This window comes from Talpa europaea (assembly GCF_964194135.1).
Source record: "Talpa europaea genome assembly, chromosome: 4".
NCBI lineage: Eukaryota > Metazoa > Chordata > Mammalia > Eulipotyphla > Talpidae > Talpa > Talpa europaea.
The window spans coordinates 86,760,076-86,776,708 of NC_140070.1; the positions used below are offsets into that span (position 1 = coordinate 86,760,076).

At 39.4% G+C, this 16,633-nt stretch overlaps 1 protein-coding gene across 1 annotated transcript in view; it reads left to right on the plus strand.

Moving 5' to 3' along the window:
• Positions 1-4,542: 4,542 nt before the first annotated feature.
• The window catches only part of ADGRG7 (adhesion G protein-coupled receptor G7), a gene marked incomplete at both ends in the record, with an annotated part of 78,437 nt that continues 66,346 nt past the window's right edge, over positions 4,543-16,633 (plus strand). Inside the window, 3 exons of the mRNA XM_084232642.1 lie at positions 4,543-4,657; positions 13,148-13,261; positions 14,458-14,562. Coding sequence (XP_084088768.1) covers positions 4,543-4,657; positions 13,148-13,261; positions 14,458-14,562 — 334 coding nt within the window. The remainder of the gene's footprint in view (positions 4,658-13,147; positions 13,262-14,457; positions 14,563-16,633) is intronic.

Genomic DNA, 16,633 nt, shown 5'->3' on the forward strand with positions numbered 1-16,633 from the left:
TGGCATTTCCAGTCATCTTAACTGAGCCCCTAAATATGTGGGAAATGTCATCCTAGATCCTTTAAGCTCTAGTTAAACTTCCAAATGACTTGACCAAATAAACATGTAGAACAAAGGCATCCTGCCAAGTCCTGCCCAAATCACATAACCATGAGTAAATAAATGGTGGCTATGTTTGAAGACACTAACTTTTGGAGTGGTGTTTTGTGTTTTAGTAGGTAACTGATCTTTGCAGCAAAAATTTCTGCAAAATAGTTAACTGAAAGGAGAAATGTAGGGATGCATAGTAGTTTTATGAAGGTCTTTGAAAATATCAACTTATCTTGCTTTAGATAAGATTCAGATTTCATACTACTATTTTCAGAACTAATTTCAACATTGTGTATCTAGTGTTCTTAATATAAATGCTGGGTTTACCTTTCATCTGAATCAGTCTTTCTAGAGAGAAAAGAAGAAAAACTATTTCCTACACTAAGTTTCTTAGCTTAACCATAGTTGACCATTTATCTCCATTTAACTTTCAATATTGAGCACACACCTGAGTCCAACTCACATTCTATTCATACGTCAGACTTGGGATTGTAAATTTGTGGGTCTTCAGTGAAGACCATCATGGAAACATTCATCAAAATTAGAAATATATTTTCTTTTTGGCTTAATAATTCCATGTCTGGGAATTTATTGTTAAGAAAGTGATGATGACGATAACAATAGTAATTGTAGTGGAAACTAGTACAGCACTTAGATGTCAGGCATTGTTTAATCCATCTACATAGGCAAAGTCATTGATTCGCTGCACTGACCTGAGCTCTCACTGATGAGGAACTAGGACACATAGCTGGTGAGTGTGGGAGCTGGGCTTCAACCCCCAGCAGTCTATCTCTAGAATCCATGTTCTTTTGACTTCTTAAATATATATGGATGTAGGAGAAATATAAAAATGAGTTTTTACAACAGGATTGTCTGATAGAAAACAATAGGAAATAATCAAATTGTTATCAAGGAAACTCTAGTTAAATAAATGATCACATCCATACAACTGTCATTTATATCTTTTTAATAAAAGAAGATGCACTGTATGGATTCATATGGAAAAGTCTCCAATACAAACTTTTAAATAATAATCAAGGTGCACAACAAAATAAAGCCCAAGGGGAAGTCTATTTACACATTTGATCTCTTGTCACTTTCAAGCTTATTGCAAATTTGATCAGTTCCCTTAGGAGGATTACTTAGAACTGTAGTTACCAAACTTTAGCTGCCATCAAATTGGAGGGCTAGGGTCTCCCTGCTGGCACAGGGGTTAAAGACAGCACTGTTGAGGTCTGGGCCGGCCAGGGAAAAACCCACATGGCGCAGCAGACCTCTCCTGCCTCACCCACTGCTCCCCTCAGCAGTGTATTTCAGTAGATCTGCCTGTTCTGCTCCCCACTCTGTCTCTGGTGAATCCTCACCCCCCTGCACCTCTGGCTTACACCCCAGTTCTTGTAGGTATAAATAAATCTTTAAAAAAAAATTGGAGGACTAGTTAAAACACTATTGCTGGGTTCCAACCCCAGAGATTCAGTAGATTTCCTCTTTTATTTAATAGATTATTGCCTCTTAGAAACTCTATTTTGATGATTGTAGGGTAAATGGAAGTTATCAGGTTTTTTCCGCTCTCCTGCTATTAACATCAATGATGGACACCTGTGGGCTGACACGCGTGCCTGGTGGCGGCACCTGGGGGGTGGTGCGGGTGTGCGTGAGTGGCGCACCTGAGCCTGGAGGCTGAGCACACACGGGCGGTGATGCTGCAGAGCAGAGGACAGTGTGGCAGAGACCAGCTGTAACGGCAGGAATGGACAGTGCAGGATCTCTGATTCTAGCAGACGGGGTAGAGGAGAAGTCCTGGAGCCCTCAGTGGCTTTTCAGGCTTTTATTGGGATTTTACTGGATACACAGCAGGCAGAGGTGCCAGGGGGCTGGGAGGCTGGCAGTTCTTCCAGCCCCCAAGAAGTCTTCACTCTACCTGGGCTCTCTGGCATTATGTGCTGGTCTCTGCTTCTCTTTTGCTCCTTTCTTTCGCTTTCATTCTCTCTTTCGTTCTCTGCGCTCCTCATGGTTCGCCTTCTCTCGGCTTCTGCTGGCGTCCCCATGAGGCCACCCTTATGAGCCCAGTCTCAGCACAGGTGAATCCCATCTACGCATGCCCACACCCCACTCCAGGTGCCCGCCATCGGGCATGCATTCAGGACTGCAAGGATCCATCATCTGTCCTAATGGCGGGAGGGCAGAAAAGCCTGATACTTTTCATTTACCCTACACCAGCCAAGAGTCCAGGAGAGAATGCTTGAGAGCCCAGAAAGAGTAAAGATTCTCCGGGGCTGGGAGACCTGCCAGCCCCCTTTCTCTACCCCCCACCCCGCCACTGGCCTGCCCTGCACCTGGTTGCCCCACTACAAATGATGTAGAAATATTATTTAAAGCCTAAAAAGGGCCTCCCCGGTGGCGCAGCGGTTGAGCGCTGGGTTGCGAAGCTGCCTGCAGCCTCTGCAACGCCGGTTCGATCCCCGGCTGCTCCCCGGCCATCGGAGGAGGGTCCCGCATGGCGCGCAGACCTCTCCTGCCGCCCGCTGCTCCCCTCAGCAGTGTACTTCGGTCCTTCTGCCTGCTCTGCTCCCCGCTCTGGCTCTGGTGAATTCTCTCACCCTCCCGCGCTTCTGACTGTACCCAGTGCTTGTATAAATAAATAAATACATAAATCTTAAAAAAAAAAAAAAGCCTAAAAAGCCACCGAGATCTCCAGGACTCTCCTTTACCTGTCTGCCCAGATCATAGAAAACCTGCTCTGTGCCTTGCTAGAGCTACAGTGATCAAATTGTCCTCTATACAAGACCGAAAAAAAAAAAAAAAAAAGAATAACATCCTTTTTTTGGTAAAACCTTTCTTAATCTACCAGGAACAGAATTCTGACTGGAGATGTAGAGTCATTTATTCATTCTTTTATTTTATCAGTTGAGGATGTGAAGGGTTAGGGAAGAACATGGGTCCCTGGGCAGAAGGTCGGAGCTGCAACTGCAGAGACATCAGCTTTATAGTGACTTAGGGGTGGATTAATTTGCTGGGGCTGCTGCAACAAAGTACAACACCTGAGAGGCCAGAAGTCTAAAACCAAGGCCTCAGTGAGATTGGTCTCCTCTGCCCTGGGATGGAAGAATCTGTTCCAGGCCTCTCTCCTTGGCGGATGGCTGTCTTCTCCTGTGCCACTTCATGTTGTCTCCTCTCTGTGCATGCCCGCTGTAGTGCCAGGAAGGGCACAGGGTTATCTATGAACCGAGCAGACAGGGTAAAGGAGGCGTCCTGGAGCCCTCGGTGGCTTTCTCAGGCTTTTATTGAGCTTTACATGCAGTGTGGCAACCAGATACATGGCAGACAGCGGTGCGGGGTGGAGGGAGCGGGCTCAGGCAGGAGGTCCCGCAGGCCTCCAAGCCCTGGCAAGTCTTTGCTCTTGGCTTCTCTCTCCTTTCTCCTGCCTCTTCCTCCTGCTTCTGCTTATCTCAGTGACTATCTCAATACTCCGCCCATGGTCCACAGAAGTAAACAATATAGTTGGCAACAATGTAACAACTGCAGGCGCCCCCATCAGGCAGGGCAATCCTGATGGTGGGAGGGCAGAAGAAGCCTGCAAACTATTTACCCTACACCCTTGTCTAAATGTCCTGGTGAGTACACAGCCATAGGAAAAACCCATTGTCATGACCTCATTTGGACTCTATTGCCTCGGAAACACCCCTCTCTCCTGATAAAGTCACATTCGGAGTACTGGAAGTTAGGACTTCAACATGATGAATTTTTAGGGGGACACAAATCAGCCCTTCACAGATGGGTTGTATTGTGAGGTTTTGTTTCTTTCAGAATCTATCCTGTGCCAACACCACACCACCCGTGGATTAACTGCAGCTGTCAAGAAACCGGCTACTTAATGAAGTGCGTGTACTGAAAGCAGGTGTGGGTATCACAGTGTAACTTCTTGTTGCCAACTTCCTTTCCCCAGGAAGTGGCGCTGGTGGTGCCTGCGCTCAGCCTCTGCTGGAGCCGCCCAGCAAAGGCCCAGGAAGCAGAGCTCAGGGGATTCTGGGCCACCTGCTCTGGGATTGCCTTTCTCCTTTATTGTTTCCTTTCCCTCTGTGTTGCTTGTCTGGACATTTGTACTTTGACCCTGTCAGTTATTCCCTCCCCTTCTTGAGTGTCCTGAGTGACCTAACCCATAAATCCAATCACTTTGTTATGCTCTCTTTCAGTAAAGAATAAGGAAGTTGCAAGCAGAATAATAGACCAGAGGATTAGACATCTGTTTATTAGGTGATGTACAGTTGTTACGTGGTGTCCTGTCTGATTAACATCTAAAACCTAAGGAAAAAAAAAAAAGAAGACATTTGAGAGATCACTGAAAGGAGAAATTTTTATGTTTTAGAGTAGTTTCCAATTAAACTTCTTGGCTGAAGAAGAAAAGAAGCCAGTTGTTTGTCACCCCGCAGTGGATTTGTGGTTTGGCTTCCCATGGCTTCCCTTCGAGCATGTAACGGCAGGATACTGGTGGCTGTTGTGTGTGGGCTGCTGACCACCATCGTTTTGGGACTGGGCGTGTGGAGGACTGTGACCAGGATCCAGGAAGGTAATGTCCTGCTGTGTTTAATTCGGAGTGAGGGAAGGTGCCGAGCCTCTGCCTCCATGACCAGACACCTTGTGTTGGCTGAGGTGCCCTGCTAGGTACCATTTATGAAGTAGGAAAGAAAGGGTCCACTGAAGGCTGGCTTAGTACGTACAAGAATATGTGTGTGTGTGTGTGTGTGTGTGTGATAGGTGTGAGAGAGAGTACAGTAACTAATGACATGGTTGAATTGGTCACTATGCTCTTTAAACTCTTGACTGAATGGATAGCAAAGTAATACTTTAAATCATTAATAATACATTTTTGGGTTTGTGTAGCTCAATGCAACAATGGAAAATAGGTATGGATCCATAGATATAGACACACATAATCAAATATGTGCAGGAATTTCATTTCAGGAAGGAAGTTTAGGAATATTCTCACTAGGATTGTAAATAAAAGGTTAGTGTACAAAGTTCCTGCTTTCCAAATGTCAAAAACAACTCAAAAATTAAGGTCATTTTAAAAAAATTTTCCTGATTATTTAACAGATATTTGTTGGCCACCTGCTGTATGCTAGAGCTGAACTGGGAAAATAGCAGATGATGAGAGGTATGGTATATAAAACAAGGTGTTAAAGGAAGGTCTTTAGCAACTTGCTGTACTTTCGATAACCCTAAAGCCAGTTGCCTCGGACTGTGCGGATTCTGCATAAAGAGAGTCAAAGTCAGATACACTGAGTATCTCCTGCTTGTTACAAGCAGAAAGCTTCTAATGAAGTCAAGCAGATAAGGATAAATAGTGACAGTTAAGAGAGGGCAGTAAGAGTGGTGGTCTCGCCCCTGAGAAGGTGATGGAAGGGACAGAGGTTGGGGGAGCAGCAGGGGCACCATGCATGGCTGCAGAGATCACTGTTGAGGACAAGAAGAGTCAAATGTAGTGACTGCTGGTGGAATGATACCTGAGACCAAGTTTGTTCCCTCCTCCACACGAGAGGACACACAGAGAACTACCATGATGCCATTTAACAGAATCAAACAATACAATTTAAACTTGCGAAAATATGTTTTTTTGTTTCTAAGATAGTTTAATTTGAGGTCTTAAAAAGTTATGAACTACAGACCTACCCAACTATTGCTGTTGAGTTTATAGGACCTTATTTAAAGGGTATCTCTTAAAGAAATATTTTTATGTGCTCACTTAATTTATTTAAATGATATAGCCTCTTAAAGGAAAATTTATGGTGACTTATTTGTGGTGAGGTAGCACAACAGAATCATTAAAATAATGAACAAAGTACAAGGACGTCTTTAAGAAAGAGGACAGGATGGAGGTATATAAATTGTCAGAGAGTAGGGGTAGTTGCTCAAAATAAATGCAAAACATATCCCTGGACTTCCAGAGGGCTGAGACCCAAAATGAAGCATGATAAGTTACAAAAATCCCACCCTAACAGTAAAAACTTACCAATCCTCAGGAAAAAACAAACGTTTCTCTATGTCTGAGCGATAATTTTCAATTGGAGTTTTATATGAGGGACACCCCTCAGCTTTGGGGTAAACCCAATGGGAAAAGAAGGGGTTATTGCTATCAGTAAGAATAAGATTGAAAGACTGATATGTTTGCTGCTATAGTTTGCCTTACATGTTTTATTCAGATTTTGTTTCAGTTTGAAAATTCTGGTTCTACTTCACTCTGTTCCACCTCTTTCCATCCCATCTCACCCCATCTCATTTATTATTGGATGATCTCATTTTGAACCGTTACTTGGGTATAGAGATTGTTTTAAAATTTATTTTCTATTTTTAAATTTATTTTCTGAGGGTATAGTCATGACTATCTGAGAACCAGATGAAAACAATGACTGTCTTACAAAATTATGTATAAACAGATATGCATGCTATTTGGGGTAATTTGTTTTATTACATTAAAAATTTATTTTGTCAGTATAAAACCAAATATATAAATTATATTCATTTTTATTTTTTATAAAAAATAATGGTCCCTTGTGAAAAAAAATAGAAAAAAGTCTGAATTCTACTTGTAATAAATTTCAGGGAGAAGTCACTGATGTTTTGCTCTAGAATGAATATTTGATGTGGCTATATGTATGCTATTTATGTAGTTCATTATTCTAAAACCTATAGTTTATAAAGTTCTTGGTATACTCTAGGTACTATACTAAAAAATTTACAAGCTTTATCTCATTTAATCCTGACAACACCTTTGAGGCAGATATTATTATATCCATGTTATATGGGAAATTAAGTCTCATAGGATGTTTCTAACCTTCCATAGCTAGAAAATATTGGGTCTGGTTTTGCATCTAAATCATTCTGACTTTAGTATCTGGGCTCTCCACACTCATACTGTTCTGCCTTTCTAGATGCAAGACAGTGGTAACCCAATTAATTTATCTTTTCTTTTTGAGGCAACTATGGCTGGAAAACCCCATTTCACAAAAATATGCAGTAAGTAGAATCAGACATTTTTTTTTGTTTTGTGCAGTAAAGTTAGGCATTTTGGGAAGTCATGTTGTTTGTCTTTAAGTCAGTGAGCTCTGGATTTCTAATGTTTATATAGAGTAGATTAGTATTCATGCTTCAGTTTTAAGGTTTTCTAAAGTCTCCAACTGATGACTATAGGTTTTTGACTGTGAAGTAAGCATCTACTATGTTGTGTGAAATACTTCTTCCAGTTTTGCAAAGTTATGTGATTTTTTTACTGTTGATCTTCTAGCCTAGAACAGCAAAAGAGACTATATTCAGACTGCATTTTGCCTGGAACACTGTTCATTTTCTGAAAGTATTTTTCCTGGTGATAGCTTTTAAGACAACTACTCCTCACATATACATAGCTCCAACATTGACTAGCCATCAGATGAACCATGAATGAGTTCATCTCTACTTTTTCTAAGTCTGAGTTTACAATTTTAAAAGAATAATAAAATGAAATTTAAAAAATGAATCATTAAAAAATAATTGATTTAAATATTAAAAAATTGTACTTGAAGACATAGTCTCGGGCCTTCCTGGCAGTGCAGGGGGTTAAGACACAGCCTATGAAGCTATCCGCAGCCTCTGCAGCATGAGTTCCATCCCTGGCCAGGGAGCTACCCACATGGCGCAGCAGACCTCTCCTTTCTTGCCTGCTGCTCCCCTCAACAGTGTATTTCTGCCGATCTGCCTGTTCTGCTCCCCACTCTGTCTCTAGTGACTCCTCTCAGCCCCCACGCCTCTGGCCTGTACTCCAGTTCTTGTATGCATAAATAAATCTAAAAAAAAAAAAAAGGCATAGTCTCTATAATGCCAGATTTCTTCTGTTAAGTATGGAAAATCTTTTCACTCTGCTTCTATTTCTTAATAAGGCCTTTTGTAAAAGGTGGTGGTGGGTCAAGGCCCTGATCCTGACCAAGTTAACAGCATTTCATGGGAGTAGACAAGACTTTCGGGATTGTTGGAATAATATTTGGCAATTTTAAATGTCATGAATGAAAATATTGAATAATAACTATATTCTTCACCAAGGCTTCAGAATAAGATATTTTGTCAAGTGTAACACTTTCTCCATCTGAGTGCCCAGGAACAAAATGTCCTATGTACTTGAAATATTTCTTGGTAAAAAAGTTTTTCAAAACTTTTGATGATTTCTGCAATTTCCAAGAGAAGCTCAAGATTTCAAGTTCTTTGATATGTCAGTTTGCTTGAACACTCTTCATCCAGAGATTCACATGGCTATTTTCGTCTTTGATGATTTAGGTCTTGGCTTAAATGTCACCTCCTCAAAAAGACCTTTTCTAACTACCCAGTCGATGCTTATCACTCCCTGCACAAGTACTTTTCCTGACTTTTATCACCTGATAATTTCTTATTTTTTGGCTGGTTAACTGTCTCTTCATTCCTAGTCAGGACCTGATTTCTTAGTTGTATTCTTTGTACCTAAAACATTCATTGGAATACAGTCCTCATTATACAGTTGAAGGTAAATGAGTTTTGTGAAAACCAGAAATTGGACTGAGTTGTTAAATAGTTATATTTGGAAATGAAATAACATAGTTACCAATTCCTTGTAATTAGCTTCAAGATACTAAAGCAATTACAATTCTGGGGCCTGTTTACATCAGGTGAGATAGACATTTAGTTTTCCTTCTCCGCACCAAGTCCTGAAGCTTCAAGCTAACGAAAGACTTTAGGAGATTGAAATATTCCCAAGTTCCCATGTCAGACATAGCAATGACAGTTCTTGTGCAGTAGGAAGTGTGAGTTGTGGGAAAAGGTCAAGGAGTTTATTGCTTCTCAGAAAATAGTCTACAGATACTTGATACTTGAGTTAAAATATTTACAGGTTTAAGATTATGTAGAGCCAGCTGTAAAAACTCAATAAATGTTGGCTACTATAATTTATGAAGTTTTAGATTATTTAGTGCATAGTTTTCTCCACTCCCTAAATTACCCACTCAATACATGCCATTGACCTAGAATAGACCTTTGGATTGAAACTCAACTTATCACTCTGAAGGTCTACAGTAGGCTTAATCATTAAGTTCAATTGACTACCTCAAAACAGAAATAGTTCTAAGAGCTGCCACATCTTCCTGTATTTGTTCAATATTTATACTATATTACAACATCAAGGAAAATGTCATTAAAATAATTAAGCAGTAGAGTGAAAAATGTAACCAGATACTCATATTGAACAACATTTACCTTAAGTAAAGACCATATGTATTTCATTTGTTCAAAAATTGCAGGCTTTTTTTTCCCAACCAAGGAATAAATTGTCCTAAATGTTGTCCTCTCGTTTAAGCGTAAATTTTATCCTTACCCAAATAATTCAAATACCTAAGGATAGAGACCTGTATTTTAAACCTCTAAAGACTCTTACTAGACACTAGAATTTCCTGGTGGAATTGCTTTGCTTAAAGAAAAATGTTTTTATTCTCCCACTTGATCAAACTAGAGTCTTCAAAACATTCTAATTGTCTAGTTCAGAAGAAGAAATTGAATCCATAGTTTCAATTTGGAATTGTTGATATTTTATGCTACTTTCTTAAGCAACACAAAATGTGTCACACATGTTGTGCATTTCATTTTCCATGATGTGTAGTAAAGGTATTGAACAAGGGTTGGTTTTTCTGGATATATTATGTATTATAATTTTAAAGATTGTAAAATCTTTATGAGGAAAAAAAATGCTTCTATTAACTGTGTTCTGGTTTATGGATTTTTCTTTTCTTTTTTAAAAAGATTTATTTATTTATGCATACAAGAGCTGGGTACAGGCCAGAGATGCAGGGGCGGGGGGTGAGAGGATTCACCAGAGACAGTGTGGGGAACAGAACAGGCAGACTGATGATATACACTGCTGACGGGAGCAGTGGGTGAGACAGGAGAGGTCTGCTTTGCCATGTGGTTTCTCCCTGGCCTGCCGGGGATTGAACTCATGCTGCAGAGTCTGCGGATTGCTTCATACTCCCTGTTCTTCCTGTGCTGGAGGCTGGCAGTGTGAGCCCAAAGTAGCAGTTCTTAATAAGTAACCAAGAGACCTGAGTTCTAGTCCTCACTCAGTTACCAATTAAGTATTAAACTGAAACAAGTCATTTTTTATGTAGAAAATACTCTTTATAAAGTGGTTGGGTTAAGAAATAGCTAATGTCACTTTTATCAGTCCATAGTTCTAAAAAAATAGTTATATAATATTAATATAAATAAGCATTTAATCTTTCTGGGCCTGACATTTTTTTAAATTAAAATGGAGAATTAAAAATACTAATTCTATTTTTGCTATATTTTGTGGATAATTCAGGTATTTCAAAGGATAGATTCTTGAAATGTGGAATGTTAAATATTCAAACTGATTTTGACAAAGGAGCAGAGAGCTTGGACTGGAAATCTTCAGCCAACATTCAAATGGCAAAGAAACAAGTCAGAAAACATATGTTGGCTATCTTCTATGCTTCTGGAATTGTGCTAGGGAATTGTGGAATTGTGGGATTGTGGAAGTGTTTCTCCAATCCTCAGAGAAACTAGAAAGTGGAAATGGGAAAGGCAATATTTGAAGAAATAACTACTAAGAATTTTCTTGCATTGTAGAATGACTGAGTTTCAAATCAGGAAAATAAATACAAGCGGCATCATGCTAAAATTGTAGACTTCAGATAAAAAGTATTAAAAGACCTCTATAGAGAAGATTCCCTAAAAGAGGGAATAGACAAAGGAAAAAACCTCCCGAGCAATAACAAATTCTAGAAAACAGTGGCATAATAATGTCACCTGCAATGCCATACCTTACGAAATTGACAATCAAGAGTGAGGACAAAAATAAAAGGATTTTAGATAAACACCAGTGAATCAATCACATTCACTATTTTTTTACTTTATTTTTAATATCCTTAGCAGGAACTTAGTAACTTACTTTTCACACAGGTAGTGCTCTGATTTTGTTTGATTTTATGTGTGCATACACTTGTGTAAGCATGCCTTTGCGGGCTTTTATATGTACTCACGTCTGTTCCGTAGTTGCTGAATCAGGGTGGGGGAGGGATTTGGAGGGATGCAGATATTGGTGTGGATGAGTTGGGGTGAGGCTGGCTTGTGTTTGTGCCCACCACCCTCATATCCCTCCTCTCTGGGGTTTGGGATGAGAGACTGAACATCTCTGTGCTCTCAGTGGCCTTACCGGTAAGCACAAGTCCCAGGGGGCCTGAAGTAGATCAGAATGCTCGCCCTGCTGTTATCTATCAGGTGGACCCAGCCTGTGTGGAGCACCCCAGCAACTCAGCAAGGTTTTCCCTTCTTTCTAGGGAGTGGGCCAACAGACAACCTCCCCAGGGCCTTTGGCTGAGCTGACAGCTCTGCCACCTCTGTTCCCCGCTCCAGAACACTCTGTCAGGATCCTTTCTTTACTTACCTCCTCAATGTAACTGACTGTCTTTGGTGTCAACCCTGTTAAATCTGTGGTTGCCTCTTACTGCCCTGGGGATAATCCTGCTCCAATCCATGGGACTATCTCTCTGAATAGTGTCCCTCTGGCTTGTTGCTATAAGAGCCGTGGCCAGTTGGGACCTGGCCCTCCAGTTATCGCTCCAGGACCTGTCACATATGTGGCCCTGACAGGGTCTGCTCTACTGCTTGCCTATGGAGGCTGCCAGGTCCTGCCCTGGAACTCTTTAGAATCTGTGGGAGCTACTGTGGTAGGGTTACTTCCAGGTCCCAGGGCTCGCTGGGGCCTGCTGGGGCCTCCTATGTCAGGCCTGCTTGCCACGTCTGCTCTGCTGCACAGAGCCCACCAGATGGCCAGGGCACATATTGCCCACCGTGGCTACAGGCTCCATCAGTTCCGCAGTTTATTGGGACACTCTCCACCTGACGTTGCTCCTAGTGTCTGCTGTAATCCTCTGCTTTTCCTTCAGGAGGTACTGGCTCTGCTCTGCTGTAGTCTAGCTGTGAGTATATGGAGGAGGTGAACCCAGAGTCTTCACTCTGCCACCATCTTGCTGCTCTCTCTCTTCTTTAGTTTTACAGGAGAATTCCTTGGATACAGAATTCATTGGGGTGGTTTTCTTTCCTTTTAACACCTAAATATTTCACTCTATTCTCTTTTTGCTTGCATGGCCTGAGGGGAACTCCAAGGTAATTCTTATACTTTCTCTCAAGATGAAATTTTAACCCCATTCTGGCTTCTTCTGAAAATTTCTCTTTGTCTTTGATTTTCTGCAACTTGAATGGGATGTGCTTAAATATAACTTTTTTTGACATTTATTCTGGTTGGTACTCTCTGAGATTCCTGGATATGTGTTTGACTGTATGTCATTTATTTTGAAATATTCTCAAATATTAAACTTTCAATATTTTTTCTGTTCCATGTACTCTTTTTTTCCCCCTTCTAGTATTCCTACTATGTATGTGTTATGCCTTTTGTCACACAATTCTTGGATATTCTGTTTTATTTTTCATTACTTATTTTTTCTTTTTAGTTTGGAACATTCCTACTAATGTTTCTTCAAGCTCACTGATTCTTCTCTTGACCTTGTCCAGTCTACTCATGAACTCATCTTAAAATATGATTCAAATACCATATCTCTGGAAAGTTTTCCCTGAATACGTTATCTCTGTCCTGAAAATCTCTCTTCTGTATTCTTAGAGCACTTAACAGTCTGCATGTTGACTTGTCATTCAATCTGTCTGTCTGCCTGCCTGCCTACCTACCTACCTACCTATCTATCTATCGTCTATGTTATCTCATGTTCTCTTCAGCAGTCTATTCCTTGGTCAAGGTGTTATGTCTTTCCATTGTTTTTATTTTTGATATTCATGACATCTAGTAAGGAATGTGTATATAGATTGTATACATGTATATTTTTGTTGGGATGATATTGCAAAGAACATTTCTCAGTAAATTATTCAAAGTAATGATTTTACATATAGAAATTAAAGGCCACAAACCCAAAAGGAGAAACTAGCCATTCATTTTGTATGCTGTTCTGTTATTTCTTTCTTTCTTTTTTCTTTTTAGAAACCATTTGCCCTACATCAGACATCACTGCATTTTTCTGCCAGAATGGTGGTACGTGGATGAATGGAAGATGCATTTGTCCAGAAGAATGGAAAGGACTGAGATGCACAATCAGTAGGTTACTTGTGATAATACTAGTGTATGAAAGTTAGGTGATTCTTGTCCATAAAGACAGCAGCAGAGCTTCTTTAAGCTCCTGTTATGATTATAACAACAATGGCCATAACGATGATGGATTTAAGATGTGTTTATTAGCTCAATAGTAAAAACCGAGTTTTCTTAGGTTTTTCTCAGGCTATTTAATTGAATGTTCAATACATTGTATGTTTTGTTCCTCAGTAAGCTCACAGTTGCTTTTTCTTCTGGCCACAGTGTATTTGCATTAGAATACAGGGCAATGAGAGATATGTTTTCTCAGATCTTTTCATTGATGATATTCCATAATACCCCATTTCAAATGTCACAATTTTATCATATTTAACTTTTTTGAAATCAAATATATCTTCCTATCCAAGTGTATACTGAAATTTTTTGTCTTTTCTTCCTTTCTCTTGAAGAAATATTATTATATTAGTGATTTGAATCTAATTAATGTTCAAAGTGATTTGATTCAATGTAATGAGTTAATATGAATTTAATCAAAATTTGAAGCCACTTCTTGATCTGCCAGGTGCTCCCCAATATTCTGCACACATCACATTACTTGCTCAGGCTCCAGGGCCCTAGAAGTCCACTCCTGTCATTTCCCACAGCCCCTCCAGGCAATACATCTTATATATATCCCTCAAATTTGGCCTTTTTTGCTTTGACCCACATTGTCATGATGACCTTTATATTATGGAAATTAAATATCTTTAATTCTTAAGATTTTAACTAGTCTTATGTTCTCTCGCTGATATGTTAATGAACACATCCAGTCTCTACATTTCTACCATGTTATAAATTGTGCACATTTTACCTGGAACATGTTATCTAACCTGTTATTTACTCTAATAGTAAAGACTTAACCAGATAAGAAAGTATGAAGTTTGGGGTGTGTGTGTGTGTGTGTGTGTGTGGGTGGGTGGGGGTGGGGTACAGTGAGTTCTATAAGTCTTCTAGTACCCTTCAAGTTACACCAGATAGATGTTTTTTAAAATACTTCTGAATTTTTAATTCAACATTTCTTTAAATTGAGTTACCATTTGTTTATACCCTTGTTAGTGTCTTGAAAAGTATAAGATTTTGAACATTGACTTTTACCTGGTTTGAAAATTTCAAAAGCAACATATAATTTATGTTGAAATATCTATTTTTTCTTTCAATTATAGACAATCACTGTGAAAAAAGCACTTATGAAAACTTTACTTTTGAAAAAATACCAGTGGGAAGATATGGACATTCCGTGCAAACATGTGGCCCTGACACCCCAAATGGTATGTTTTTCCAAACATCTCACTTTAAGCACATGAATCACTGTGCTAGGTCATACCAATCATCCTCCCAATTATTATTAGACGCTGGAAGAGATGTCAAAAAAGATTTGTGGAAGTGTTTCATTCCCTTTCATGATGCCAGTGTTGAAAGATCGGGTGTTACCTTACATAATTCTAATTTAAAAAATATGAAAACACTATAATAGGGATCAGTTATACATTCCTTTTAATTTTCTGTCCTCCTCTAAGTTTTCTGTATCCTCCAGAGTTCAAGGAGTTCAATCAGGTTAACATCTATTCCTTGAGTTTTATAATTTGTTTCCATTTTAAGGATTAGCTAGACTGCAGCTTTCAGACTTCATCTTTCTGGGCAGAGATGCAGTTTAGCCTGCCCACAGTTGGTGCTCTTTCCATTGGCCATCTTAGATGTTCATCTTAGAACATTCTCTAGCTTCATGATACCTTTCCTGAAGCATTATTAATCTTGTTTACATAGAGGCATTCCAAAAATACAGGCAGGAAATAGGGAAATGTTTTCTATTTCTAACATGCTCCCTGATGACATCCAGGATTTTGATGACCTATTTGATTTCAATGTCATTTAGGTAATATCCTCTGAAATTAGCTCTTGGAAATTCATAAATCCCTTTTCTGAGAGCTTTGAGTTCATTATCCCATATGACTTTCTCTAAATGTTTTACTTGTCCTTTGTTTGCATTAACTTTGACCTGATAATCTTCTCATCACTCACCTCTCCTGGGTTATCATCCATTCCCTGCATACCTAATATCATAATAACAGTCTCTTCTAGATAATTTATGAAAGTGTTTGGTAGGACTCTGTCAGTAATGGTTATGGAGAAAATTTCATATTTATTTAAATATGTATAATAGTGTCCCTTTGAAACACTGAATAAATTACATGCACTGCTCTCTTTATGTGCCTTTTTTACTTTAAGAGATTATGTACACAGGCATTCCATTTTCAAAATCCACATTACTTCTGACCACATATATCATGCTTACTCAACTATTTATGATCTTATGTTTACATGTTTCACATGTCTTAAATATTTCATTATAATTTATGAAACAGATGTAGTTGTTTTTATGTGTACTACTGAATTGGGAAAAGTAAAAATGTCAGTACTGTACCAATCGAGGAAAGGCACATTTGTGGGATGTATAGTTCTTTTTGGGGACAAAAGAATCACCATTTTTCATTTGGTTATTTTTCTTTTCTTAGCAACTATTATGAAAATATTTATTATACTTATTTTTGAATTTCAGATTGAGTTTATAAAATAATTTTATTTTATTTTATTTATTTTATTTTTTTTAAAGATTTATTTATTTATTTATACAAGCACTGGGTACAGTCAGAAGCGCGGGAGGGTGAGAGAATTCACCAGAGCCAGAGTGGGGAGCAGAGCAGGCAGAAGGACCGAAGTACACTGCTGAGGGGAGCAGCGGGCGACAGGAGAGGTCTGCGCGCCATGTGGGACCCTCCTCTGGTGGCCGGTGAGCAGCCGGGGATCGAACCGGCACCGCAGAGGCTTCGGGCAGCTTCACAACCCAGCGCTCAACTGCTGCGCCACCGGGGAGGCCCTATAAAATAATTTTAAAGATGGATTCCAACTATTCACAAATTTCCTTTTAGTTTCATATCAAGAACTACTTCTAATTCTATTTTATATTACAAATGATCAAAATATTTTCCAATGATTTTGAATAGATAGATTTTTACTTGTAGGTAACATACAGGAAAAGACAATTTTGAAATGTGACCACTAAAAAAGAAAGTCCTACTGATATGTTTGAAGTCTTCATTATGTCATAGAGATGTAGTCATCCTTCAAGTCACTTTAAACATCTACTTTGTGTTGGTAGAAGTAATCTCTAATTTCAGTGTTTCTAATTGTTCCCCAAGAAGTAGCTGGCCAAAGCTCTTTCAGAGGAAAGCTGACTTTGGATCAGCTGTCGCTCTAAAGGTAGCAGGAGGCAATTTGATCTATTAGCAGCCTCTTAAGTATTAGCCATAGGAAGACAATGAGGTAGGGAGACCTGGGTGA